Source organism: Momordica charantia (assembly GCF_013281855.1).
Source record: "Momordica charantia cultivar OHB3-1 chromosome 2 unlocalized genomic scaffold, Mcharantia_2.0 BLBB01000002.1, whole genome shotgun sequence".
NCBI classification, from domain to species: Eukaryota; Viridiplantae; Streptophyta; class Magnoliopsida; order Cucurbitales; family Cucurbitaceae; genus Momordica; species Momordica charantia.
This window is the reverse complement of record NW_028275160.1, coordinates 6,233,077-6,260,749: the sequence shown is the minus strand read 5'-3', so window position 1 is coordinate 6,260,749 and position 27,673 is coordinate 6,233,077. Positions and strand designations below refer to the sequence as shown.

Genomic DNA, 27,673 nt, shown 5'->3' with positions numbered 1-27,673 from the left:
GAAAGTTTCAAGAATAAAATTAACATAAATTGAACTTTTTCCCCAAAAAAGTTATTAGAGGAAATATCAGACTTACAAATCAAATGCTTTGAACAATATTGATGCGAAAATGAGAAGTACTGAAATTTGAAAATCAGCAACAGCCATTAGCCTTCACACTAATTCCTTGGCCTTGATAATGTTTCCATATATATATTCATTTCCACTCCACAGCTAATAATTGTATAATCCAAACCGCTATTATCAATCAGTAGCCCCTCGTACTTTATACCAAATGCTTATGGAAAAATCACTTAACACGTTTTTTATTAGTACAAAAAGTAGGAGTGGGGCGATTTGAATTCATGACCTCTCGGTCTCATCTTGGTATACTAAAATGGAAAAGGAAGATACCAAGCCAAGGCTAGATTGTTACGAGCATGTCATCATTCTGAATCGAAAGAGATGGATCTAATGTCACAAATACCCCGAGGGAAGGGGAATGAGAATAGTGATCGAGTTCTGCCAGTGGAAAACAAAGAGTCAAAATAAAAGTAAATGTAAGCTTTATTTTGCTCATCATCTTCCAGTAGTGCTCCTATTTACAGGTAGAACCAATAATTTACAATGTCTGGGTCTTGCCTATCATCTGAAAATAGCTCACTACATAATGCAACTCATATTTCCTTTCTCGAGGTTGAAGGTTCAATCACCCACCCTACATTTGTTGAATTTAAAAAATGCAAAAAAATGTAGTATCGGGGTCCCCTTCCCTAGTAACTCCATGAACCAGAAATAGATATCTTGGTCTTCCAATTCCGAAATCCAAAAAACTTTTCTTTGAACCGATAGGAGTTGCTACTTCCGAACTATATTGTCAATGGAAGCTAGTATCAACCTCACTATTCAATGTCGTATAGCATTTTGTTTTTCATCAAGTATTATCACCTAGCTCGTTAAGCAAGTCCCATGAATCAGGGAATAATATGTTGATCGAGTCGGTTTTAAACCCCTCAACGTCATTTCGTCGCGCAATTGCAGAGCCCGGTTTAGTTCACCAGTAAGACAGCAGGCATATATTAGAAAGTTAAATGCTACTGTATCAGGTTTCAGGCCCCTATTAAACATACGCTCCCACATCTTAATAGCTGCATCAACATTACCCCTCCTACAGTATTCATAGATAAATGTGGAGTAAGTGATACAATCTGGAACGATACCGTTTCCAATCATTCCATCAAGAAGCTTGGCTGCCTCCTGAAATTTTCCCATCTGGCAATAACCCCGGATTAGTATATTATATGTGACAGGATTTGCTAAAGTTTCTATTAGCATTGTATCGTGAAGTTGCAGAGCTTTCTCCATATTTCCTTCTTTTGTGAGGTGATCCAGAAAACAACCATAAGTTATGTGATTGGGAAAGGCCTCACCGACTAGCATACGCTTTAAAAGTTGTTTGGCCTTGCTGACATATCCTGCCTTGAATAATCCATTCACCAACGTTGTGTATGTCACAGTGTTGGGAATGCATCCTTCACCAGTCATAATGTCCCAAAATCCAAACGCCTTTCTGAGATTTCCTGCTTTGATGTACCCATCAATCAAAGTGGTGTATATTACACTGTCGGGTTTCATTCCTTGACTATGCATTTCCCTCAGAAGATCAAACAACCTTCCATCATTTTTCTTCAAAGCTCCATATATAAGCACAGCATAACTTATTAGATCCATGCGTAATCCACGTCCTACCATCTCCTGGCGAGCAATTAACGCTTCCTTAATTCTTCCTTCCTTGCAAAAACCTTGCAGAAGTGCAGTATAGCACAACTCATTCAACTTTTGATGCTCGTGGTGAAGGTCGTTTACGAACTCCTTTGCTTCAGAAACTCTACCTGTAGAACAAAGACCAGCAATTAGGGGCCTGTAGGTGTATGTGTCTGGTAATAGGCCCTTCTTAATCATTTCATCCAGCAATTCAAAAGCTCTTGTAGTGTTACCTTCCCTACAGTGGCCCTCTATCAAAACATTATAGGTCACCTCATTTGGAAGAATGTTGAGTTCAACCATTTCATCAAATAATTTACTGGCTTCAGCCATTTTATTGATATGACAAAGACCACAAATAAGAGCAGTGAATGTAAAAGTATTTGGGGCAATGCCTTTTCCAGTCATTTCATGATATATCCTGAATGCCTTGGGTACTAATCCTTCTCTGCAATATCCACTTATCAATGAAGTATAAGTTGCCACAGTTGGTATCAATCCTCTGTCAACCATCTCCTTGAAGAAAAACTCTGCTGTTCTCATGTCCCCAAACTTGCATTGACCACTTATCAAAGAATTATAGGAATACACAGTTGCACTTATGCCAGATTCAACCATTTTATTGAAGAAATTGATAGCAACATCCAATTCGGCCCTTCTTCCAAACCCCTCTATCAAGATGCTATATGTGACATCATTTGGAAACAAACCCCTTTCAGTCATTACACTGAAAAGCGACTCAGCTTCTTCCAATTTTCCACTTTTGCACAATGAATTGATCACTGAATTATAAACAAATAGATTAGGCACTACTCCAAGTTTCCCAACCTTTTTTAGCAACTCAAAAGCACATTGGATATTCCCCATTCTCCTCAACCCCTCTATGACTCCTGAAACAGCAGCTTCACTCGGAGCAAAACCCAACACAATCATTTCATCCATCACCTCCATACCAATCTCGAATTCCTGTATTCTGCACAATCCGAGTACCAATGTGCAATATGTAACCAAATCGGCTTTCAAACCCTTTTCACCTAGCAATCTCTTGATCTCAATAGCCTCGCAAACTCTCTTGCTCTTGCAGAGCCCGTGGATAAACACATTATAAGTTACAATATTCAAACCACATCCATTGCACTCGGCCTGATTGATTACTTCCTTGGCCTTGCTAAAGTACTTCAATTCACACAAGCATCGAACCGCCACCGTGTAAATATAACTATCAGGCTTAACACCCGCATTCACAAGGGTATCAAAGAGTTCCAAGACCTGGCGGAACTTCCTAATTCTCGCAAGAGCATTTAACAGAGCACTTAAAGTCCTAACTTCAGGCCAAATCCCATGGTCCCTCATGAGATTTATAACCAGAACACCATCCATTTCCCTCTTGTTTTGCACGTAATACTGAATCAACATATCAAAACCCGAACTAGAAGAAAATTTGTACTTCCTATAAGATTCCAAAAAATTCGAAAAAATCTCCAGTGGGTTTAGCCCACGGAGCAAAAGGGTTTGCAAAAGCGAAGAGGCAGGCCAAAACAGACTACTCTGAACCAAAGAATGAATTAAAATACAAAATGAGGCAGTGGAGTGATGGAAATTCCTATGCAATCCCAAGAAATTGAAGAATCTCAAGGCCAACCTGGAGTCATCGAGAGTTCGAATCAAAACATTTTCTACGTGATGGGGCTTTAAAGTCCCTGAAATGAATGCGTTGTCGAAGGCGATCTTCCAGCTTTGCTTTCCTCGCACAATTTGTTCGAGTGCGTAAATGAACTGCGAATCATTTTCACAGTCCTCTTCGAGGTTCCTCCGCCATGTACAATACTTCTTGAATCTCCTTCTGCCTAGATTAGGAGTTCTCAGCGATCGACGAGACTGAATGAGCTTCATCGAGTTCGAAACTCAATGCTTCAACTTCTACGGGCGAGACGGCGAATTGCAGGCTTCGTAATGCCCTGAATGTTGTCTCTCAAAACCTTCCGGTGACGCTTCGCTCCTCCCTTTCCCAAACCCTTGCCTCCCTTTCAACGGCCGGACATTTTCTTGCACTGATTTTGGGGATAAACCGCGCTTGTTCCGATCAGAAGGTTCTGATTATGCTGCGAACAAACGTAGCGAATTGGGGAATTTATGGAGGTGCAAATTCAGCTGGGAATTACAGAGTCCGTTGGATCTTTTGAAAATCGACGGTTCTAAAGGTCGATCCGCGTGAAATCTCTGCGGATTGTGCTTTGGAAAAGTGGATTTGTGTTTCATTTTTGGCGGGCATGGTGAAATTCCTGAATCCGGGCAGCGGGAAGGCCCAAAATTATCGTAAAAAGCCCAATCACCACACCTAACCGACAGCTGTATGAAATTATAGTGAGATTTTTTTTTTTTTTTTAAAGTGTATTGTGAACATTTAAATTTAATAAATGACTTTTAATTTTTTTTATCTCGTTTTGGATCCAAAATTTATTTGTTTAAATAATTGTCGGAAATAAAAATAAAAGATAAATTTTACTAGAAGAAATTTTGTAATTTGAATTTGTTAATTGAAAGTAGAATATATGAAAACGTTAAATAAGTAATTTATGATAAAATTCTATAAAATTATAGGATATCCAATTGCGTTAGTTTTTTTTTTTTTTTTTTTTGGATAAAAACCTTATGTTTCAAATTGTTTTCTTCCATAGGGTAACATTTAAAATCCAGTAGAATTTGAAATCAAATTATACAATATCCAATTGTGTTTGGTGATTTTTTTTCCTTTTTTTGGTTAAAAACACGAATATTTCAAATTGTTTTCTTTCATATGATAACATTTTTAAATCCACTAGAATTTGAAATCACTCGAGATGAAGAGCAACAGAAAATATCATTTATGATTTATTTAAAATTGATAGATAAATTTTATCCTTAGAATTAATATTTAAACTGTGTTTTATAGCTCTCAATTGTACCGAAAAGGAACCAAAACATATTATGAAAAATGTATTCTGAATGTTATTTTAAGTGCATTAAAAATTATTAATTAGTTAAGTGCCTCTTTTTTTCATACAATAACACGTGGAAGTAAGGCTCAAATAGACGGACACACAGCTTTCTTATCAATAATACACACCTTAACCAATTCATCTAGACTCAAATTGATATTAAATCAAGTATTTATAATGTTGTAAACTTCAAAAGATATTGCAAAATTCTATGTGAAAAATACCATTTAAGTTGTAATGGTTGGTAATTTGTACAAATACTTGCATTCAAATTAGTAGGTCAATCAAAGCATAGTCCAACAAATTTAGATAATTATCCTCGAGTCAAAGGCCAAAAGTTCAAATCCCCACCTCACTTACTAGAATACCTCAATAAAATTTGTAAAAATAGTATCAAGTTTTATAATAATGAATTCATTTACGTATAATAGATATCTAATATATGAATTAAATTTATCCAACTTAAGCTTTTCGATTAATTAGTCGTTTACTCATCTTCAATCCAAAAGCTAAACCTACCACTGGTAGGTTTGGTAAATTTGGATATCTAATAACCTACCAAAAATCCTATGACACAAGTATACATCAAGTTATATATAAATATTTTTATAGCACATCCCATTCGATTTCCTTTGCTTTTGGATTTTTTTGTTTTGATTTTGAAGGCATGCATTTTTCTCTCTCCTCTCTCTTCTTTATTTTTCATTTATCTCCTCTCTATGTTGACTCCATTGTTGGAGCTTAAAATTCAAAAACAAAATAACAAATGCATGCACAAAAAACCAATCACACATAAAAGAGAGGTAAAAACTCAACAAAGAACACTAAGAAAAAGAGTTGACATAAACCCCCCAAATAAAAAAGAAAAAAACAGAACACACAAAAAAAGGCTCTTGCTCTCTCGCCCCTCTCGCTCCTGCTCTCGCTCTCAACGTATGTCTCTCATCGAAAAAAATGGTAAATGGAGTAGCTTGTTGCTTGTTTTTTCAAAAAGGGTGAAGAAAAAAGAATGGAAATGAGAAGAGGCAACTTAAGAGTGATAAGGAGGAAGATAGTAATAAATATTTAAGGTTTTTTTATGGTGAGTAAATAAGATAGAGAAAGTTTGTTGAATTTTTCAAGAAAAAGAGAATTTGTAACGATATAGGGAAGAAAGAGGAGAAAAAAGTAATAAATGGAAGAAAAAATCAAGAGAGTAAATACGTATCATTTCCACAAAATTTACAAAACATACAAATGAGGAGAGATGCCACACCTTTGAAAAAGGCTATTTCGCCCAAATGCCCATGAATAAATTGACATATCTTTTTCAGTAAAAATTTATTTATCATTTTTTTTTTGTGTGGAATAAACATTTTCTCATCTTGTTTGTAGACTTTTCTCTCTTAGCCATCCAATAAGGCATTCACTGCTTGAAAATCAATTTTCTAATGGTAATAAATAAGAGGCACCCAAATATCAACCGTGCTTATACATTATTCTATTAAGCATCTTTACACATTATCAGTTCTAAACTTGAAAGCTTGATTCATTGACATTTATATTTTGGAATTGGAAATTGCAAGAATTGACAAATATATTCATAATTCTAATTGACATCATAATAATCAATTGCTGTGAGAGGACGACTACTTGCTCATTGTAGTACCAAACTGTTAATTTAATGGTTGTTTCGTACCAAGGATCGTCTCCTCTCCAAATTTTGAAGTTCTTTCACAAGGACGTCAAATTTATTCAATAGTTTCGCAAGGTTCGTCACAGTCATGTTTAGGAATTATATTCTTGAGTTCATCGATAATAGGGCGAAATTTTGAACGCGGTCTTCCGTTTCTTGATTAAACATGTTCATCAATTATAAAGCAAAAACCGAGCACTCTTGAACTTGATAATTGGACGACAGAATCAATTTTCAAATCCACAGAAGGAATAGAACCTTATATTATAATTTGACAATAAACCAGAATCTCGTTGCCAGAACAATTGGTAAACAACTTGCCAAACGAGTAGAAAACAAGAGACAAGCTATACAGTACGACGATTCGTTAAATCAAGCTGTAACCTAACCTCCGAATCCATACAGAGTTCTTCCCTGCCTCTTCAACGCATAGACCACATCCATGGCGGTCACCGTCTTCCTCCTGGCGTGCTCCGTGTAGGTAACAGCACCGCGAATCACATTCTCGAGGAAAATCTTCAAAACGCCTCTGGTTTCCTCATAGATCAAACCACTGATGCGCTTCACACCACCTCTACGAGCGAGACGGCGAATTGCAGGCTTCGTGATGCCCTGAATGTTGTCTCTCAAAACCTTCCTGTGACGCTTGGCTCCTCCCTTTCCCAGGCCCTTGCCTCCCTTCCCACGCCCAGACATTTTCGCGTTTGATTTTCGGGAAGAATTCGCGCTAGAACTGATCGGAAATTGTCGATTTGTTGCTCTGCTGCACTGGTTTGGGGTATTTATGGTACGGAAGTTTCGGGTGCGAATCACTTAGTCCGTTGGATTTATAATGAATCGACGGTTGAAAAGATCGATCCGCGTGAAAGCGCTGTGGATCGAGCTTTGAAAGTGAGTTTCAGTCAGGTTTTGGCGGGCAGGGGAAATTCCGGGAAGCCGGGCAGCGCGAAATTCCAAATTTTGTGGCCCAAAAGTACAATTGAGGCCAAATAAATTACAATTTACACCAATTTTGAGGGGAAAATTACCGATATAAATTATTGGTTTAATTTAATTGATATAATTTGGATTGTGTTTTAAATATTAAATATTAGTTGTTTTCCTCATCAATTTTATCTTTTGTTCTCGTAATGCTGCATATATTTTAATTGACTTTACATTACTTCAATGTTGTATACCTGATTTAAATTACATAATTTATTGAAAGGAAAAAATAATAATTTGGCCTTCCTGAAAATAAAAAAAAAGGGATTTGCACCTAAACTTGTAGGATATTAAATCTTACTTAGGTGGTCACCATGGTTTGAACTCATTCCCTCTAAACCCTTTACTATTTAGATTGGTTCTCATTGACCATAAATGATTCTATCTAACACAAGGATCAATCAAATTAATAGAAAAGTAAAGTTTCTAAAATTTATCTAATACAAATATGCATATATAATGTCCTTTTCTTGGTTCAAAGTCCATAATCTAATGAAGTTAGAAGAATAATTTACGAAAATTATTTAATTATTAAAAGTGAAATATATATATATATATATATATATATATATAAATGAAATACACAGAGTTAGATCATAATAAGGAAAAATGAAACTCCATAATTGAATGAAATGAAAATACTAATTGATAAAGATAATATAATTATTAAAAGTAAGATATATACGGACTAAACTAGAAAAATGAAAAGTGAAAAGCACATATTTAGATTAGAATCCAAGAAATGCAACAATGAGAAGGAAAATGGCAGTATTGAAAACATGGGTTTTCAATTTATACTTCTGATTTGTAATACCTATTTCTCAAGTTTGTATTATTTTTCAATATAGAAAATTAGGAAACCATCATGGGATGGCTCAAGTGATCAATGAAGGCCTTTGTAAATAGTAAAGGACTCAGAGGGAATGAGTTCCCTTTCCGAAGGAGTGGATCTTTTGCATTCTTTTAACTTTAGGGGTTCAACCTTCATTATTCAAAATCATATCTACTACACAATTCCATTACTGCAAGGAGTGCTCATAAAAGTCCTCATCTGTGTTATTCATGAAATGTTTGAGAACGCAGAAGAGATTATTACACTTGTATAGTCCTTGTGCCATCTAATCTGATCTCAATACCTCTTTATTTGTAGTAGAGTTTTCAAAGGGGAATCAGAATGTTCATCACCGTACTGTCTAATCAGAACGCAATGTTGCAACCAATAGAGCAAGAAATGGCTGTGGTGAAAGCATTAGAATGTTCATCGCCATCTGGAAAAATATAAAGCATCCAAGAAACAATGCATCTTGGGAACTTGAACATGGGATAACTGGAATCACATTGATTCACTTATCTACAGGCAAATATGACCCACCACTTCTTACCAACTTCATATTGGGCGAAAGCAACAGGAGAATGCAGATCATAAACATCCTAGCATAGGAGTAAGGTTAGTAAATTAGTAGAGATGAGACTTAAAAAGCAGTTTCCATTCTACTTCCACAGTTGAATTCAGGTTTTTCAGATGGATTAATTTGAAATAAGTGCGGATCTAAGCCTTGTGGTAGCCTGTCCATATTTACCATGTCCAATATGTACAACATCCCAATTTCCCAACAGAATGAGTTAGGATCTACATCGAGACATAGGCCCATAGACAAGAAACATGTCAAAAAAAGACAAGAAACATGTCAAAAAAACACAGATATAAGACAATATGAGTGATGAGACCAACAAATTGAGATATAAAGCACCCTTCCAGGACCAGAACAAGCAGAGAAGTTTATGCTAGATGTATGCATCAATTTGGCCGAGGATTCACAGGAGTTACTCCTGAATTGTATTATTTTGCTAAGGGACATAACGTCACGAACTTGAGATAAGATTCGACAATAGTATGAAAGCTGTCTTACTAGTTTGTCAAAATTATTGAAAACTGGTCTCGAAAAATCAATGAGAAGTTAATAGCACATACCTGCACGCCTTTGACACCTTGGAAGGAAGGAGTTCACATTTGAATCCATTAAAATGCCCAATAACAAAGAACCTGCACAGCCTGAAGACCTCACCAAAGAAAATGACGCATAGACTTCATACCTCAAATTTTATGGTTAATCTCTCTCTCTCTCTCTCACCAACAGCTCTTCGTACCTACAAGTGGATTCAGCATTCGTACCTACAAGTGGATTCAGCATTTGGATCTATGCTTAACCTATGGATTAAACATTTTGAGCTAAACATCGCTCAACTAATTAAGGCACATGTCATCAACCAAAAGATTAAAGATTCAAATCTTCGCCCCAAACTAAAAAGAAAAACAGCATCTTTGAGATCGAATTCTCAAACCACGAACATTAACTAAAGGTGTTGTGTATAAGAGCTACACTAAACTAGATGTCTCTCCCATTGCATACACTATAATACTATTTCATTGGTCTCTGATTTAGGTAATGTTCATCACCCATCCTCTTAGTTGCTACACCTGCTTCGAGGGTTTATCAAAAGTAGCTCAGAAATATCAAATTGAAAGTCTAGTGCTGTAATCATTTAGCTAATCTTTTGCAAGAGGAACATGTAACCAATACCATCGCATTCTCGAATTCATACATAAGGACGCATTCCTACTTCGTTTAACCTACTATACTAGGGTTTCATATTCAACATTTATTTCTAAAACTTGTTGAACATAAATAACAATTAAAACTCAAGCATAGAGGCAGAGATACTTGATGTAGTTTTCTAAGTTATAAAATTTCTCCGAACAATTTTATGCGAATAATCCAGGAGATTGCAAGCCAACTGGATAACATTAGCATAGCGCATTAAGGAGGCTGGTATACCGTTTCTTGCTTACGCTTCATGACCTTAAACATTATGATGGATGCGTGAGAAACAATCTTATAGATGATAGTGTAGTTCTCTTATAATCGATTTAGACATGAAAACGTATTGAATTTCAGCAACTGAATAGGATGTTGGAACTCTGTTCCGCCAGACCTCTTTATAGCGATTACGGGTAAGAACAAAAAAACCGAGTAGCTATAAGATATACTGGTAATAAAACGAAAGGCAAAACCAGGAATGAATACACAATGAACAGAAATTTCATTGCCAGAACAACGGTGAACGACTTCCAGGTAAACTAAAAGAACAACAATGGCTGGGAAGCCAGAGCCGAGATATACATTCATTTGTGAAATTAACCTAAAACCTAACCTCCGAAACCATACAAAGTCCTTCCCTGCCTTTTCAATGCATAAACCACATCCATGGCAGTCACCGTCTTCCTCCTGGCGTGCTCAGTGTAGGTAACAGCATCACGGATAACATTCTCGAGGAAAATCTTCAAAACTCCTCTGGTTTCTTCGTAAATCAACCCGCTGATACGCTTCACGCCACCTCTACGAGCGAGACGACGAATTGCAGGCTTCGTAATGCCCTGAATGTTATCTCTCAGAACCTTCCTGTGACGCTTGGCTCCTCCCTTTCCCAATCCCTTGCCTCCCTTCCCACGCCCAGACATTTTATCGACTGAATTTGGAGAACAAACAACGCTTCGATCGATCAGAGATTATGATCTCGCTGCCGAAATGTTGCGATTTTGGGGAATTTATGGAAGTTAAAAATCTCACGCCCTGGGTTTAAAGTTCATCCGGGAAACACGCCGTCCGTTGGATTGTAAATGAATCGACGGTCGTAAAGATCGATCCGTGTGAACGCTTTGCGGATTGTGCTTTGGAAATGTATTTTGGCGGGCGGGGGTAAAATTTTCCTGAAACCGGGCAGCGGGAAGGCCCAAATTACGCAAATGTCCGATTTCGAAAAACATTATATTATACTATTAAACCATGATTTAATACAATTTCAAAAACCTTATTTGTCTTAAATTTAGTACAATTTCAATACTATGTTCTTAAATTATTAAACTTCTCTAATTGCAATTTAAATTTTAAGACTACCCAGTTCAATAAGTTACAATTTTATTTTAGTTTAAAACACCAATTCATGCGTGAATGATGTAAAAAATAAAATAAACGAGATTAATGAGGTATAAACTTTGACGTAAGTAAAGGTGCGATGGTGTCATGTGTATCTAATTTGCCTAACGATTTGACTTTTTATTTAAATATTTGTTTATATGCTAAAATTTATAGTTTTTATATTACGTGTACCTAATAGTGTCAAATGAAAACGACAATTTGTTGTTCTATACTTTATACATTTGTTTTCTCGTAAAGATCATATAAACATATATCTATATCACTGTGACAAAACTATAGTCTAAAAGATAACTCTTAAAAAAGTACTTTATAACAAATTATAGAATCTCATTCTAATATTTATATTATGAATCCAATAACCTTTTATTAATCATAAATTACTTCTTAGTCTTCTTTTGTTTTGCTTAATTTGTTTAGTTGGAATTCTTTAGCACAACAAGTGGCTGTAGTTTAGTGGTAAGAATTCCACGTTGTGGCCGTGGAGACCTGGGCTCGAATCTCAGCAGCCACAGTTTTTTTCTTCTTTTTTTTTTTTTGTATTCTCGTGTTTTTGGGCCTATATGATTTATTTGCTAAACTGGGCCTATATTAAGTCACGTTAGCCCATGTCCATTTCCATTATCTACTGAAAATATTTGGGCCTGGGCTATGCGGCTCCGGCCTTTTCTGTTGCTTCTGTTTTTTTATTATATATGTTTTACAATAAAAATTTTGCAATTTAGTCATCTCCCTCTTTTCTTTTTTCTTCATAGATATTACATAATTTTATTTTTACAAACGTAATATAATTTAGCTTTTTTTTTTAATACGACAACATGCATGTTAGATATATTAGAGTGGAAATTCAAACTCGCGATTTTTTTATCTTAACTAATTGAGCTAAGTTCGCATTGACTAATTAAGCATGTCTTTTGTCTATTGATGGAAAGTATTAAGTAGACATCCCTACACACAAATGTGTGTTTAATGGGAAAAGTTTGTAGTACTATTATAATATGTACCACTTTTTATTTGCATGATAATTTATCTTTTATAAATTGCTATGGAAAATTATGGTTCATAATGTTTTAGTTTTGCATGAAAATGATTAATTTTATCCATTGCACTCGGCCTGATTGATTACTTCCTTGGCCTTGCTAAAGTCCTTCAATTCACACAAGCATCGAACCGCCACCGTGTAAATATAACTATCAGGCTTAACACCCGCATTCACAAGGGTATCAAAGAGTTCCAAGACCTGGCGGAACTTCCTGATTCTCGCAAGAGCATTTAACAGAGCACTTAAAGTCCTAACTTCAGGCCAAATCCCATGGTCTCTCATGAGATTTATAACCAGAACACCATCCATTGCCCTCTTGTTTTGCACGTAATACTGAATCAACATATCAAAACCCGAACTAGAAGAAAATTTGTACTTCCTATAAGATTCCAAAAAATTCGAAAAAATCTCCAGTGGGTTTAGCCCACGGAGCAAAAGGGTTTGCAAAAGCGAAGAGGCAGGCCAAAACAGACTACTCTGAACCAAAGAATGAATTAAAATACAAAATGAGGCAGTGGAGTGATGGAAATTCCTATGCAATCCCAAGAAATTGAAGAATCTCAAGGCCAACCTGGAGTCATCGAGAGTTCGAATCAAAACATTTTCTACGTGATGGGGCTTTAAAGTCCCTGAAATGAATGCGTTGTTGAAGGCGATCTTCCAGCTTTGCTTTCCTCGCACAATTTGTTCGAGTGCGTAAATGAACTGCGAATCATTTTCACAGTCCTCTTCGAGGTTCCTCCGCCATGTACAATACTTCCTGAATCTCCTTCTGCCTAGATTAGGAGTTCTCAGCGATCGACGAGACTGAATGAGCTTCATCGAGTTCGAAACTCAATGCTGCAAAAGGAATTTGACGCTTCGACTCGGGATGAGAGTGATTGTTGAAGACGAGCGAAGATTGGACAAATCCTCAGAAGAAGGCCCATAAAAAAGTTAATGGTACCGATTTGGTTGCAGCCCAACTGATCCCTCAGGCCTCCTCCAATTTTTATTTGGATTGAATGACAAGTTGTGGCATATTCACCATTATGTATGTACAAAATGTTTCATTTGATTAATTTGTCCCTACCTTTGTTTGAAAATCTAACATGATAAATTATTTGAGTTTAGTGACTTTGCTTTATCCTCGTTATTATATAGATAAAATGTTCAAATCATAAAACTCATTTGTCACATCAACAAATGTTTCATATATTAGGTTTTTGTTGATTTTCATAAATGACGTCGACGTTTGATAAATTTTAATTTTTGACGAGCGGTGGCAAATCCATGAATTTCAGAGATATACTACATAAAAAAAATACGGTAAAATAATCTACAAAATTATTTTTTTAATACATGCTATGAGGGTTTGAGGCTATTGTTCGTCTATTGATATCATATTCAATTACGCAATCAAGTTTTCAAAATAGTCATGGTAGAAAAATGTTAGTTATTGCAACAGGTAAATTTAAAAGCAATTTTTTTTTGTTTGCATAAATAAAAACTTAAAATTAATCAATGTTATAGCTAAACTTGAACATGAACCAACACAGCTAGGAAATAATGTCTATCCTCATGTGTTGTAAATTTAAAACTTCCCCTCCCTTCCTTGAATTATGAAGTGTAAAAATAAAATGTTATAAAGGAGGACCCGTGTACATTTGTTTGTACATATCATGGTTTCTTTTAGACAATGGCTAATTTTTATGATTAATTTTGGTATGTATGTCTTAATAAAAGTTTAAATACGCGAGCTTTGATAGTCTGTTTATAGCCTCAAACCTTTTACAGATTTTAATCATAATTGTAATTATATGTATTTCATTTATACTGATTGAACGTGTATTTTTTGTGCATGGCAAAATAAGAGACAACAAGTCATCTCTTATAGAATTGCAAGCAAGGACTTATAGAAATTTGTGGTGTGATAACTACCAAGACATACAAACCTCGTGTACGAGGAGACACAACACAAACTCAGTTACAATATAAGATAAGCATCTAAACCAAAAGAAGAACAATATCCAACCATAAGTTAAATGCAGACGTAGCGTCGAGGGAACGTCATAACAAAAAAAACTATGGCTTCCCACTCGTCGTGGCCAAAAGCTGAGTTAAGAGCGATGTCGAATCGGATTCTCTTGAAGTTGAACGTTGCTAAACAACCAATATTTCATCTAATATATGAAATAGATGAGGTGCCAATGAAGCTTGAAGTGCTAAAGATCGAACATATAGGCAACAGATTGTAAACAATCAATTCTTGAAAGTGCCAATAAAACGCCATTTTTCAGCAGCAGCAACAGATGGGTAAAGTGATAAACTTCACCCATCCTCATCATATAGTAGGCGAGTAAACAGTACTAGAAAAAATGAATCCCTTTATTAGATCAATATCTGGATGTTACCTGGTAACTGATAATGAAAACACAGTTTATGAATGGCTTGATCAGGTTCAAACATGAGATTTCAAACTCTCAGCTCCATGGAAAACGCAGAGCGTGCAATGAAGCCAGGTATAGTGTAGCAGCTAACACCTTCAAACATATCAACCAAAATACAGTTTTAAATTCTCACCTGAAAATATTTATGATTATGCAAAGGAGACGGCAATAGATCAGGTATCTTCTTCTCCAACCTGCAATTTCAAGTATTTGTTGCCATAGCAGGGATCAAAAAGTGAACCTGTAACATTGATTCAAAAAGCCTCCAATTTAGAAAATGGTGGAAGATTAGAATATTAATCCCGGATTAGATTTCCCCCATGGATAATCAGAGTAAAAAACACACTATAACAAAATCATACTTACATTCAGGCAGAGCGGAATCTTATTCTCCATTATTCACAAGCAAAGCAAAATTAACAAAATCAGCTTCTAAACATTAATTTAATATCAAATTTCAATAAAAGTTCAGTGCCAGCAGTTCGATGGTAAGAATTACAGAATAGGGCTGTGCAAACCTGGAAATTACGAGATTTTGTTGAGGAACTTGAAAGGAACTGCTTGTCTTGATATTCCATGGATGTTTCAGAAACAAAAACTGGTAAATAGTTCCCATGTTCTGAATCTAGATATAATCATTCAACGCAAATGACGAATATAGCAGCGGACGAGCAGTGGCTGACACTAAATTTTCTAATCAAACCACTTCCACATAACAATTTCAACTTCAGCGGAGAAAGATTAATGGTTCCGAAACCTCGCAGTTCAATGGAGCTGGCAGTAATTTGAAATGAAAGAAGATAAAACTCTAACGAGCCTAGCTTCTTTCAATGGTTAGTTCGAACACGGATTCCAACAAAACGAAATTAGATACAAGATGAAACAAGAAGAAAGAGAAAGATGAAGAAAAGGCGAAATTCTTATAGCACAACTCTTCAATGAACTAAACATTCCATTTCCAACTAATGAGGAATCAACTTACAGGAAGTCTATAAGAACAAGTTCACCTATGAAACATCAGATCAAAAGTCAAGATCTACAATCAATCTCCCAATAAATCTCTAACCTAACCTCCAAAACCATACAGAGTTCTTCCCTGCCTCTTCAACGCATAAACCACATCCATGGCAGTCACCGTCTTCCTCCTGGCGTGCTCAGTGTAGGTAACAGCATCGCGAATCACATTCTCAAGGAAAATCTTCAAAACTCCTCTGGTTTCCTCATATATCAAACCGCTAATACGCTTCACACCACCTCTACGGGCGAGACGGCGAATTGCAGGCTTCGTAATGCCCTGAATGTTGTCTCTCAAAACCTTCCGGTGACGCTTCGCTCCTCCCTTTCCCAAACCCTTGCCTCCCTTTCCACGGCCGGACATTTTCTTGCACTGATTTTGGGGATAAACCGCGCTTGTTCCGATCAGAAGGTTCTGATTATGCTGCGAACAAACGTAGCGAATTGGGGAATTTATGGAGGTGCAAATTCAGCTGGGAATTACAGAGTCCGTTGGATCTTTTGAAAATCGACGGTTCTAAAGGTCGATCCGCGTGAAATCTCTGCGGATTGTGCTTTGGAAAAGTGGATTTGTGTTTCATTTTTGGCGGGCATGGTGAAATTCCTGAATCCGGGCAGCGGGAAGGCCCAAAATTATCGTAAAAAGCCCAATCACCACACCTAACCGACAGCTGTATGAAATTATAGTGAGATTTTTTTTTTTTTTAAAGTGTATTGTGAACATTTAAATTTAATAAATGACTCTTAATTTTTTTTATCTCGTTTTGGATCCAAAATGATCGGGAAGGCACGTCACTAAACTTATTTGTTTAAATAATTGTCGGAAATAAAAATAAAAGATAAATTTTACTAGAAGAAATTTTGTAATTTGAATTTGTTAATTGAAAGTAGAATATATGAAAACGTTAAATAAGTAATTTATGATAAAATTCTATAAAATTATAGGATATCCAATTGCGGTAGTTTTTTTTTTTTTTTTTTGGATAAAAACCTTATGTTTCAAATTGTTTTCTTCCATAGGGTAACATTTAAAATCCAGTAGAATTTGAAATCAAATTATACAATATCCAATTGTGTTTGGTGATTTTTTTTCCTTTTTTTGTTAAAAACACGAATATTTCAAATTGTTTTCTTTCATATGATAACATTTTTAAATCCACTAGAATTTGAAATCACTCGAGATGAAGAGCAACAGAAAATATCATTTATGATTTATTTAAAATTGATAGATAAATTTTATCCTTTGTTAGAATTAATATTTAAACTGTGTTTTATAGCTCTCAATTGTACCGAAAAGGAACCAAAACATATTATGAAAAATGTATTCTGAATGTTATTTTAAGTGCATTAAAAATTATTAATTAGTTAAGTGCCTCTTTTTTTCATACAATAACACGTGGAAGTAAGGCTCAAATAGACGGACACACAGCTTTCTTATCAATAATACACACCTTAACCAATTCATCTAGACTCAAATTGATATTAAATCAAGTATTTATAATGTTGTAAACTTCAAAAGATATTGCAAAATTCTATGTGAAAAATACCATTTAAGTTGTAATGGTTGGTAATTTGTACAAATACTTGCATTCAAATTAGTAGGTCAATCAAAGCATAGTCCAACAAATTTAGATAATTATCCTCGAGTCAAAGGCCAAAAGTTCAAATCCCCACCTCACTTACTAGAATACCTCAATAAAATTTGTAAAAATAGTATCAAGTTTTATAATAATGAATTCATTTACGTATAATAGATATCTAATATATGAATTAAATTTATCCAACTTAAGCTTTTCGATTAATTAGTCGTTTACTCATCTTCAATCCAAAAGCTAAACCTACCACTGGTAGGTTTGGTAAATTTGGATATCTAATAACCTACCAAAAATCCTATGACACAAGTATACATCAAGTTATATATAAATATTTTTATAGCACATCCCATTCGATTTCCTTTGCTTTTGGATTTTTTTGTTTTGATTTTGAAGGCATGCATTTTTCTCTCTCCTCTCTCTTCTTTATTTTTCATTTATCTCCTCTCTATGTTGACTCCATTGTTGGAGCTTAAAATTCAAAAACAAAATAACAAATGCATGCACAAAAAACCAATCACACATAAAAGAGAGGTAAAAACTCAACAAAGAACACTAAGAAAAAGAGTTGACATAAACCCCCCAAATAAAAAAGAAAAAAACAGAACACACAAAAAAAGGCTCTTGCTCTCTCGCCCCTCTCGCTCCTGCTCTCGCTCTCAACGTATGTCTCTCATCGAAAAAAATGGTAAATGGAGTAGCTTGTTGCTTGTTTTTTCAAAAAGGGTGAAGAAAAAAGAATGGAAATGAGAAGAGGCAACTTAAGAGTGATAAGGAGGAAGATAGTAATAAATATTTAAGGTTTTTTTATGGTGAGTAAATAAGATAGAGAAAGTTTGTTGAATTTTTCAAGAAAAAGAGAATTTGTAACGATATAGGGAAGAAAGAGGAGAAAAAAGTAATAAATGGAAGAAAAAATCAAGAGAGTAAATACGTATCATTTCCACAAAATTTACAAAACATACAAATGAGGAGAGATGCCACACCTTTGAAAAAGGCTATTTCGCCCAAATGCCCATGAATAAATTGACATATCTTTTTCAGTAAAAATTTATTTATCATTTTTTTTTTTGTGTGGAATAAACATTTTCTCATCTTGTTTGTAGACTTTTCTCTCTTAGCCATCCAATAAGGCATTCACTGCTTGAAAATCAATTTTCTAATGGTAATAAATAAGAGGCACCCAAATATCAACCGTGCTTATACATTATTCTATTAAGCATCTTTACACATTATCAGTTCTAAACTTGAAAGCTTGATTCATTGACATTTATATTTTGGAATTGGAAATTGCAAGAATTGACAAATATATTCATAATTCTAATTGACATCATAATAATCAATTGCTGTGAGAGGACGACTACTTGCTCATTGTAGTACCAAACTGTTAATTTAATGGTTGTTTCGTACCAAGGATCGTCTCCTCTCCAAATTTTGAAGTTCTTTCACAAGGACGTCAAATTTATTCAATAGTTTCGCAAGGTTCGTCACAGTCATGTTTAGGAATTATATTCTTGAGTTCATCGATAATAGGGCGAAATTTTGAACGCGGTCTTCCGTTTCTTGATTAAACATGTTCATCAATTATAAAGCAAAAACCGAGCACTCTTGAACTTGATAATTGGACGACAGAATCAATTTTCAAATCCACAGAAGGAATAGAACCTTATATTATAATTTGACAATAAACCAGAATCTCGTTGCCAGAACAATTGGTAAACAACTTGCCAAACGAGTAGAAAACAAGAGACAAGCTATACAGTACGACGATTCGTTAAATCAAGCTGTAACCTAACCTCCGAATCCATACAGAGTTCTTCCCTGCCTCTTCAACGCATAGACCACATCCATGGCGGTCACCGTCTTCCTCCTGGCGTGCTCCGTGTAGGTAACAGCATCGCGAATCACATTCTCGAGGAAAATCTTCAAAACGCCTCTGGTTTCCTCATAGATCAAACCACTGATGCGCTTCACACCACCTCTACGAGCGAGACGGCGAATTGCAGGCTTCGTGATGCCCTGAATGTTGTCTCTCAAAACCTTCCTGTGACGCTTGGCTCCTCCCTTTCCCAGGCCCTTGCCTCCCTTCCCACGCCCAGACATTTTCGCGTTTGATTTTCGGGAAGAATTCGCGCTAGAACTGATCGGAAATTGTCGATTTGTTGCTCTGCTGCACTGGTTTGGGGTATTTATGGTACGGAAGTTTCGGGTGCGAATCACTTAGTCCGTTGGATTTATAATGAATCGACGGTTGAAAAGATCGATCCGCGTGAAAGCGCTGTGGATCGAGCTTTGAAAGTGAGTTTCAGTCAGGTTTTGGCGGGCAGGGGAAATTCCGGGAAGCCGGGCAGCGCGAAATTCCAAATTTTGTGGCCCAAAAGTACAATTGAGGCCAAATAAATTACAATTTACACCAATTTTGAGGGGAAAATTACCGATATAAATTATTGGTTTAATTTAATTGATATAATTTGGATTGTGTTTTAAATATTAAATATTAGTTGTTTTCCTCATCAATTTTATCTTTTGTTCTCGTAATGCTGCATATATTTTAATTGACTTTACATTACTTCAATGTTGTATACCTGAATTAAATTACATAATTTATTGAAAGGAAAAAATAATAATTTGGCCTTCCTGAAAATAAAAAAAAAGGGATTTGCACCTAAACTTGTAGGATATTAAATCTTACTTAGGTGGTCACCATGGTTTGAACTCATTCCCTCTAAACCCTTTACTATTTAGATTGGTTCTCATTGACCATAAATGATTCTATCTAACACAAGGATCAATCAAATTAATAGAAAAGTAAAGTTTCTAAAATTTATCTAATACAAATATGCATATATAATGTCCTTTTCTTGGTTCAAAGTCCATAATCTAATGAAGTTAGAAGAATAATTTACGAAAATTATTTAATTATTAAAAGTGAAATATATATATATATATATATATATAAATGAAATACACAGAGTTAGATCATAATAAGGAAAAATGAAACTCCATAATTGAATGAAATGAAAATACTAATTGATAAAGATAATATAATTATTAAAAGTAAGATATATACGGACTAAACTAGAAAAATGAAAAGTGAAAAGCACATATTTAGATTAGAATCCAAGAAATGCAACAATGAGAAGGAAAATGGCAGTATTGAAAACATGGGTTTTCAATTTATACTTCTGATTTGTAATACCTATTTCTCAAGTTTGTATTATTTTTCAATATAGAAAATTAGGAAACCATCATGGGATGGCTCAAGTGATCAATGAAGGCCTTTGTAAATAGTAAAGGACTCAGAGGGAATGAGTTCCCTTTCCGAAGGAGTGGATCTTTTGCATTCTTTTAACTTTAGGGGTTCAACCTTCATTATTCAAAATCATATCTACTACACAATTCCATTACTGCAAGGAGTGCTCATAAAAGTCCTCATCTGTGTTATTCATGAAATGTTTGAGAACGCAGAAGAGATTATTACACTTGTATAGTCCTTGTGCCATCTAATCTGATCTCAATACCTCTTTATTTGTAGTAGAGTTTTCAAAGGGGAATCAGAATGTTCATCACCGTACTGTCTAATCAGAACGCAATGTTGCAACCAATAGAGCAAGAAATGGCTGTGGTGAAAGCATTAGAATGTTCATCGCCATCTGGAAAAATATAAAGCATCCAAGAAACAATGCATCTTGGGAACTTGAACATGGGATAACTGGAATCACATTGATTCACTTATCTACAGGCAAATATGACCCACCACTTCTTACCAACTTCATATTGGGCGAAAGCAACAGGAGAATGCAGATCATAAACATCCTAGCATAGGAGTAAGGTTAGTAAATTAGTAGAGATGAGACTTAAAAAGCAGTTTCCATTCTACTTCCACAGTTGAATTCAGGTTTTTCAGATGGATTAATTTGAAATAAGTGCGGATCTAAGCCTTGTGGTAGCCTGTCCATATTTACCATGTCCAATATGTACAACATCCCAATTTCCCAACAGAATGAGTTAGGATCTACATCGAGACATAGGCCCATAGACAAGAAACATGTCAAAAAAAGACAAGAAACATGTCAAAAAAACACAGATATAAGACAATATGAGTGATGAGACCAACAAATTGAGATATAAAGCACCCTTCCAGGACCAGAACAAGCAGAGAAGTTTATGCTAGATGTATGCATCAATTTGGCCGAGGATTCACAGGAGTTACTCCTGAATTGTATTATTTTGCTAAGGGACATAACGTCACGAACTTGAGATAAGATTCGACAATAGTATGAAAGCTGTCTTACTAGTTTGTCAAAATTATTGAAAACTGGTCTCGAAAAATCAATGAGAAGTTAATAGCACATACCTGCACGCCTTTGACACCTTGGAAGGAAGGAGTTCACATTTGAATCCATTAAAATGCCCAATAACAAAGAACCTGCACAGCCTGAAGACCTCACCAAAGAAAATGACGCATAGACTTCATACCTCAAATTTTATGGTTAATCTCTCTCTCTCTCTCTCACCAACAGCTCTTCGTACCTACAAGTGGATTCAGCATTCGTACCTACAAGTGGATTCAGCATTTGGATCTATGCTTAACCTATGGATTAAACATTTTGAGCTAAGCATCGCTCAACTAATTAAGGCACATGTCATCAACCAAAAGATTAAAGATTCAAATCTTCGCCCCAAACTAAAAAGAAAAACAGCATCTTTGAGATCGAATTCTCAAACCACGAACATTAACTAAAGGTGTTGTGTATAAGAGCTACACTAAACTAGATGTCTCTCCCATTGCATACACTATAATACTATTTCATTGGTCTCTGATTTAGGTAATGTTCATCACCCATCCTCTTAGTTGCTACACCTGCTTCGAGGGTTTATCAAAAGTAGCTCAGAAATATCAAATTGAAAGTCTAGTGCTGTAATCATTTAGCTAATCTTTTGCAAGAGGAACATGTAACCAATACCATCGCATTCTCGAATTCATACATAAGGACGCATTCCTACTTCGTTTAACCTACTATACTAGGGTTTCATATTCAACATTTATTTCTAAAACTTGTTGAACATAAATAACAATTAAAACTCAAGCATAGAGGCAGAGATACTTGATGTAGTTTTCTAAGTTATAAAATTTCTCCGAACAATTTTATGCGAATAATCCAGGAGATTGCAAGCCAACTGGATAACATTAGCATAGCGCATTAAGGAGGCTGGTATACCGTTTCTTGCTTACGCTTCATGACCTTAAACATTATGATGGATGCGTGAGAAACAATCTTATAGATGATAGTGTAGTTCTCTTATAATCGATTTAGACATGAAAACGTATTGAATTTCAGCAACTGAATAGGATGTTGGAACTCTGTTCCGCCAGACCTCTTTATAGCGATTACGGGTAAGAACAAAAAAACCGAGTAGCTATAAGATATACTGGTAATAAAACGAAAGGCAAAACCAGGAATGAATACACAATGAACAGAAATTTCATTGCCAGAACAACGGTGAACGACTTCCAGGTAAACTAAAAGAACAACAATGGCTGGGAAGCCAGAGCCGAGATATACATTCATTTGTGAAATTAACCTAAAACCTAACCTCCGAAACCATACAAAGTCCTTCCCTGCCTTTTCAATGCATAAACCACATCCATGGCAGTCACCGTCTTCCTCCTGGCGTGCTCAGTGTAGGTAACAGCATCACGGATAACATTCTCGAGGAAAATCTTCAAAACTCCTCTGGTTTCTTCGTAAATCAACCCGCTGATACGCTTCACGCCACCTCTACGAGCGAGACGACGAATTGCAGGCTTCGTAATGCCCTGAATGTTATCTCTCAGAACCTTCCTGTGACGCTTGGCTCCTCCCTTTCCCAATCCCTTGCCTCCCTTCCCACGCCCAGACATTTTATCGACTGAATTTGGAGAACAAACAACGCTTCGATCGATCAGAGATTATGATCTCGCTGCCGAAATGTTGCGATTTTGGGGAATTTATGGAAGTTAAAAATCTCACGCCCTGGGTTTAAAGTTCATCCGGGAAACACGCCGTCCGTTGGATTGTAAATGAATCGACGGTCGTAAAGATCGATCCGTGTGAACGCTTTGCGGATTGTGCTTTGGAAATGTATTTTGGCGGGCGGGGGTAAAATTTTCCTGAAACCGGGCAGCGGGAAGGCCCAAATTACGCAAATGTCCGATTTCGAAAAACATTATATTATACTATTAAACCATGATTTAATACAATTTCAAAAACCTTATTTGTCTTAAATTTAGTACAATTTCAATACTATGTTCTTAAATTATTAAACTTCTCTAATTGCAATTTAAATTTTAAGACTACCCAGTTCAATAAGTTACAATTTTATTTTAGTTTAAAACACCAATTCATGCGTGAATGATGTAAAAAATAAAATAAACGAGATTAATGAGGTATAAACTTTGACGTAAGTAAAGGTGCGATGGTGTCATGTGTATCTAATTTGCCTAACGATTTGACTTTTTATTTAAATATTTGTTTATATGCTAAAATTTATAGTTTTTATATTACGTGTACCTAATAGTGTCAAATGAAAACGACAATTTGTTGTTCTATACTTTATACATTTGTTTTCTCGTAAAGATCATATAAACATATATCTATATCACTGTGACAAAACTATAGTCTAAAAGATAACTCTTAAAAAAGTACTTTATAACAAATTATAGAATCTCATTCTAATATTTATATTATGAATCCAATAACCTTTTATTAATCATAAATTACTTCTTAGTCTTCTTTTGTTTTGCTTAATTTGTTTAGTTGGAATTCTTTAGCACAACAAGTGGCTGTAGTTTAGTGGTAAGAATTCCACGTTGTGGCCGTGGAGACCTGGGCTCGAATCTCAGCAGCCACAGTTTTTTTCTTTCTTTTTTTTTTTGGTATTCTCGTGTTTTTGGGCCTATATGAATTATTTGCTAAACTGGGCCTATATTAAGTCACGTTAGCCCATGTCCATTTCCATTATCTACTGAAAATATTTGGGCCTGGGCTATGCGGCTCCGGCCTTTTCTGTTGCTTCTGTTTTTTTATTATATATGTTTTACAATAAAAATTTTGCAATTTAGTCATCTCCCTCTTTTCTTTTTTCTTTATAGATATTACATAATTTTATTTTTACAAACGTAATATAATTTAGCTTTTTTTTTTAATACGACAACATGCATGTTAGATATATTAGAGTGGAAATTCAAACTCGCGATTTTTTTATCTTAACTAATTGAGCTAAGTTCGCATTGACTAATTAAGCATGTCTTTTGTCTATTGATGGAAAGTATTAAGTAGACATCCCTACACACAAATGTGTGTTTAATGGGAAAAGTTTGTAGTACTATTATAATATGTACCACTTTTTATTTGCATGATAATTTATCTTTTATAAATTGCTATGGAAAATTATGGTTCATAATGTTTTAGTTTTGCATGAAAATGATTAATTTTATCCATTGCACTCGGCCTGATTGATTACTTCCTTGGCCTTGCTAAAGTCCTTCAATTCACACAAGCATCGAACCGCCACCGTGTAAATATAACTATCAGGCTTAACACCCGCATTCACAAGGGTATCAAAGAGTTCCAAGACCTGGCGGAACTTCCTGATTCTCGCAAGAGCATTTAACAGAGCACTTAAAGTCCTAACTTCAGGCCAAATCCCATGGTCTCTCATGAGATTTATAACCAGAACACCATCCATTGCCCTCTTGTTTTGCACGTAATACTGAATCAACATATCAAAACCCGAACTAGAAGAAAATTTGTACTTCCTATAAGATTCCAAAAAATTCGAAAAAATCTCCAGTGGGTTTAGCCCACGGAGCAAAAGGGTTTGCAAAAGCGAAGAGGCAGGCCAAAACAGACTACTCTGAACCAAAGAATGAATTAAAATACAAAATGAGGCAGTGGAGTGATGGAAATTCCTATGCAATCCCAAGAAATTGAAGAATCTCAAGGCCAACCTGGAGTCATCGAGAGTTCGAATCAAAACATTTTCTACGTGATGGGGCTTTAAAGTCCCTGAAATGAATGCGTTGTTGAAGGCGATCTTCCAGCTTTGCTTTCCTCGCACAATTTGTTCGAGTGCGTAAATGAACTGCGAATCATTTTCACAGTCCTCTTCGAGGTTCCTCCGCCATGTACAATACTTCCTGAATCTCCTTCTGCCTAGATTAGGAGTTCTCAGCGATCGACGAGACTGAATGAGCTTCATCGAGTTCGAAACTCAATGCTGCAAAAGGAATTTGACGCTTCGACTCGGGATGAGAGTGATTGTTGAAGACGAGCGAAGATTGGACAAATCCTCAGAAGAAGGCCCATAAAAAAGTTAATGGTACCGATTTGGTTGCAGCCCAACTGATCCCTCAGGCCTCCTCCAATTTTTATTTGGATTGAATGACAAGTTGTGGCATATTCACCATTATGTATGTACAAAATGTTTCATTTGATTAATTTGTCCCTACCTTTGTTTGAAAATCTAACATGATAAATTATTTGAGTTTAGTGACTTTGCTTTATCCTCGTTATTATATAGATAAAATGTTCAAATCATAAAACTCATTTGTCACATCAACAAATGTTTCATATATTAGGTTTTTGTTGATTTTCATAAATGACGTCGACGTTTGATAAATTTTAATTTTTGACGAGCGGTGGCAAATCCATGAATTTCAGAGATATACTACATAAAAAAAATACGGTAAAATAATCTACAAAATTATTTTTTTAATACATGCTATGAGGGTTTGAGGCTATTGTTCGTCTATTGATATCATATTCAATTACGCAATCAAGTTTTCAAAATAGTCATGGTAGAAAAATGTTAGTTATTGCAACAGGTAAATTTAAAAGCAATTTTTTTTTGTTTGCATAAATAAAAACTTAAAATTAATCAATGTTATAGCTAAACTTGAACATGAACCAACACAGCTAGGAAATAATGTCTATCCTCATGTGTTGTAAATTTAAAACTTCCCCTCCCTTCCTTGAATTATGAAGTGTAAAAATAAAATGTTATAAAGGAGGACCCGTGTACATTTGTTTGTACATATCATGGTTTCTTTTAGACAATGGCTAATTTTTATGATTAATTTTGGTATGTATGTCTTAATAAAAGTTTAAATACGCGAGCTTTGATAGTCTGTTTATAGCCTCAAACCTTTTACAGATTTTAATCATAATTGTAATTATATGTATTTCATTTATACTGATTGAACGTGTATTTTTTGTGCATGGCAAAATAAGAGACAACAAGTCATCTCTTATAGAATTGCAAGCAAGGACTTATAGAAATTTGTGGTGTGATAACTACCAAGACATACAAACCTCGTGTACGAGGAGACACAACACAAACTCAGTTACAATATAAGATAAGCATCTAAACCAAAAGAAGAACAATATCCAACCATAAGTTAAATGCAGACGTAGCGTCGAGGGAACGTCATAACAAAAAAAACTATGGCTTCCCACTCGTCGTGGCCAAAAGCTGAGTTAAGAGCGATGTCGAATCGGATTCTCTTGAAGTTGAACGTTGCTAAACAACCAATATTTCATCTAATATATGAAATAGATGAGGTGCCAATGAAGCTTGAAGTGCTAAAGATCGAACATATAGGCAACAGATTGTAAACAATCAATTCTTGAAAGTGCCAATAAAACGCCATTTTTCAGCAGCAGCAACAGATGGGTAAAGTGATAAACTTCACCCATCCTCATCATATAGTAGGCGAGTAAACAGTACTAGAAAAAATGAATCCCTTTATTAGATCAATATCTGGATGTTACCTGGTAACTGATAATGAAAACACAGTTTATGAATGGCTTGATCAGGTTCAAACATGAGATTTCAAACTCTCAGCTCCATGGAAAACGCAGAGCGTGCAATGAAGCCAGGTATAGTGTAGCAGCTAACACCTTCAAACATATCAACCAAAATACAGTTTTAAATTCTCACCTGAAAATATTTATGATTATGCAAAGGAGACGGCAATAGATCAGGTATCTTCTTCTCCAACCTGCAATTTCAAGTATTTGTTGCCATAGCAGGGATCAAAAAGTGAACCTGTAACATTGATTCAAAAAGCCTCCAATTTAGAAAATGGTGGAAGATTAGAATATTAATCCCGGATTAGATTTCCCCCATGGATAATCAGAGTAAAAAACACACTATAACAAAATCATACTTACATTC

General features: G+C 35.3%; 6 protein-coding genes and 2 non-coding genes across 9 annotated transcripts; 2 read left to right on the top strand and 6 right to left on the bottom strand.

Annotated features, from left to right (window-relative positions):
- Nucleotides 1-528: 528 nt before the first annotated feature.
- LOC111017039 (Pentatricopeptide repeat (PPR) superfamily protein) lies at nucleotides 529-3,858 on the bottom strand. 2 transcript variants are annotated; one of them, XM_022292681.2, is made up of 2 exons: nucleotides 1,977-3,858; nucleotides 529-1,871 (listed from the first exon to the last, which is right to left on the bottom strand). In XM_022292681.2, exons 1-2 carry the CDS (start codon nucleotides 3,634-3,636, stop codon nucleotides 928-930), a joined length of 2,604 nt encoding a protein of 867 aa, XP_022148373.2. In that variant the 5' UTR covers nucleotides 3,637-3,858; the 3' UTR covers nucleotides 529-927. The 2 variants fall into 2 exon arrangements, with proteins under 2 accessions (XP_022148373.2, XP_022148372.2); XM_022292680.2 differs by having other exon boundaries at nucleotides 529-3,858.
- A 2,742-nt stretch (nucleotides 3,859-6,600) lies between these two features.
- LOC148212728 (histone H4-like) lies at nucleotides 6,601-7,292 on the bottom strand. Its single transcript, XM_088120641.1, has one exon. It carries the CDS (start codon nucleotides 7,090-7,092, stop codon nucleotides 6,781-6,783), a length of 312 nt encoding a protein of 103 aa, XP_087976767.1. The 5' UTR covers nucleotides 7,093-7,292; the 3' UTR covers nucleotides 6,601-6,780.
- A 2,930-nt stretch (nucleotides 7,293-10,222) lies between these two features.
- LOC148212727 (histone H4) lies at nucleotides 10,223-10,991 on the bottom strand. Its single transcript, XM_088120640.1, has one exon. It carries the CDS (start codon nucleotides 10,898-10,900, stop codon nucleotides 10,589-10,591), a length of 312 nt encoding a protein of 103 aa, XP_087976766.1. The 5' UTR covers nucleotides 10,901-10,991; the 3' UTR covers nucleotides 10,223-10,588.
- Nucleotides 10,992-11,817: 826 nt separating this feature from the next.
- On the top strand, nucleotides 11,818-11,889 carry TRNAH-GUG (transfer RNA histidin (anticodon GUG)). The gene has a single exon. It is a non-coding gene; the product is annotated as a tRNA-His (tRNA).
- A 3,858-nt stretch (nucleotides 11,890-15,747) lies between these two features.
- Nucleotides 15,748-16,296, bottom strand: LOC148212725 (histone H4). Its single transcript, XM_088120639.1, has one exon. The coding sequence runs from the start codon at nucleotides 16,222-16,224 to the stop codon at nucleotides 15,913-15,915; it is 312 nt and encodes a 103-aa protein (XP_087976765.1). The 5' UTR covers nucleotides 16,225-16,296; the 3' UTR covers nucleotides 15,748-15,912.
- A 2,808-nt stretch (nucleotides 16,297-19,104) lies between these two features.
- On the bottom strand, nucleotides 19,105-19,713 carry LOC148212724 (histone H4). The gene has a single exon (XM_088121079.1). It carries the CDS (start codon nucleotides 19,553-19,555, stop codon nucleotides 19,244-19,246), a length of 312 nt encoding a protein of 103 aa, XP_087977205.1. The 5' UTR covers nucleotides 19,556-19,713; the 3' UTR covers nucleotides 19,105-19,243.
- Nucleotides 19,714-22,679: 2,966 nt separating this feature from the next.
- Nucleotides 22,680-23,448, bottom strand: LOC148212723 (histone H4). Its single transcript, XM_088121049.1, has one exon. It carries the CDS (start codon nucleotides 23,355-23,357, stop codon nucleotides 23,046-23,048), a length of 312 nt encoding a protein of 103 aa, XP_087977175.1. The 5' UTR covers nucleotides 23,358-23,448; the 3' UTR covers nucleotides 22,680-23,045.
- Nucleotides 23,449-24,274: 826 nt separating this feature from the next.
- TRNAH-GUG (transfer RNA histidin (anticodon GUG)) lies at nucleotides 24,275-24,346 on the top strand. The gene has a single exon. It is a non-coding gene; the product is annotated as a tRNA-His (tRNA).
- The last annotated feature ends 3,327 nt before the right edge of the window (nucleotides 24,347-27,673 follow it).

Bases quoted from the DNA above. Each gene is read 5' to 3' on its own strand.
- LOC111017039 (XM_022292680.2), bottom strand. From the start codon at position 3,636: ATGAAGCTCATTCAGTCTCGTCGATCGCTGAGAACTCCTAATCTAGGC.
- LOC148212728 (XM_088120641.1), bottom strand. From the start codon at position 7,092: ATGTCTGGGCGTGGGAAGGGAGGCAAGGGCCTGGGAAAGGGAGGAGCC.
- LOC148212727 (XM_088120640.1), bottom strand. From the start codon at position 10,900: ATGTCTGGGCGTGGGAAGGGAGGCAAGGGATTGGGAAAGGGAGGAGCC.
- LOC148212725 (XM_088120639.1), bottom strand. From the start codon at position 16,224: ATGTCCGGCCGTGGAAAGGGAGGCAAGGGTTTGGGAAAGGGAGGAGCG.
- LOC148212724 (XM_088121079.1), bottom strand. From the start codon at position 19,555: ATGTCTGGGCGTGGGAAGGGAGGCAAGGGCCTGGGAAAGGGAGGAGCC.
- LOC148212723 (XM_088121049.1), bottom strand. From the start codon at position 23,357: ATGTCTGGGCGTGGGAAGGGAGGCAAGGGATTGGGAAAGGGAGGAGCC.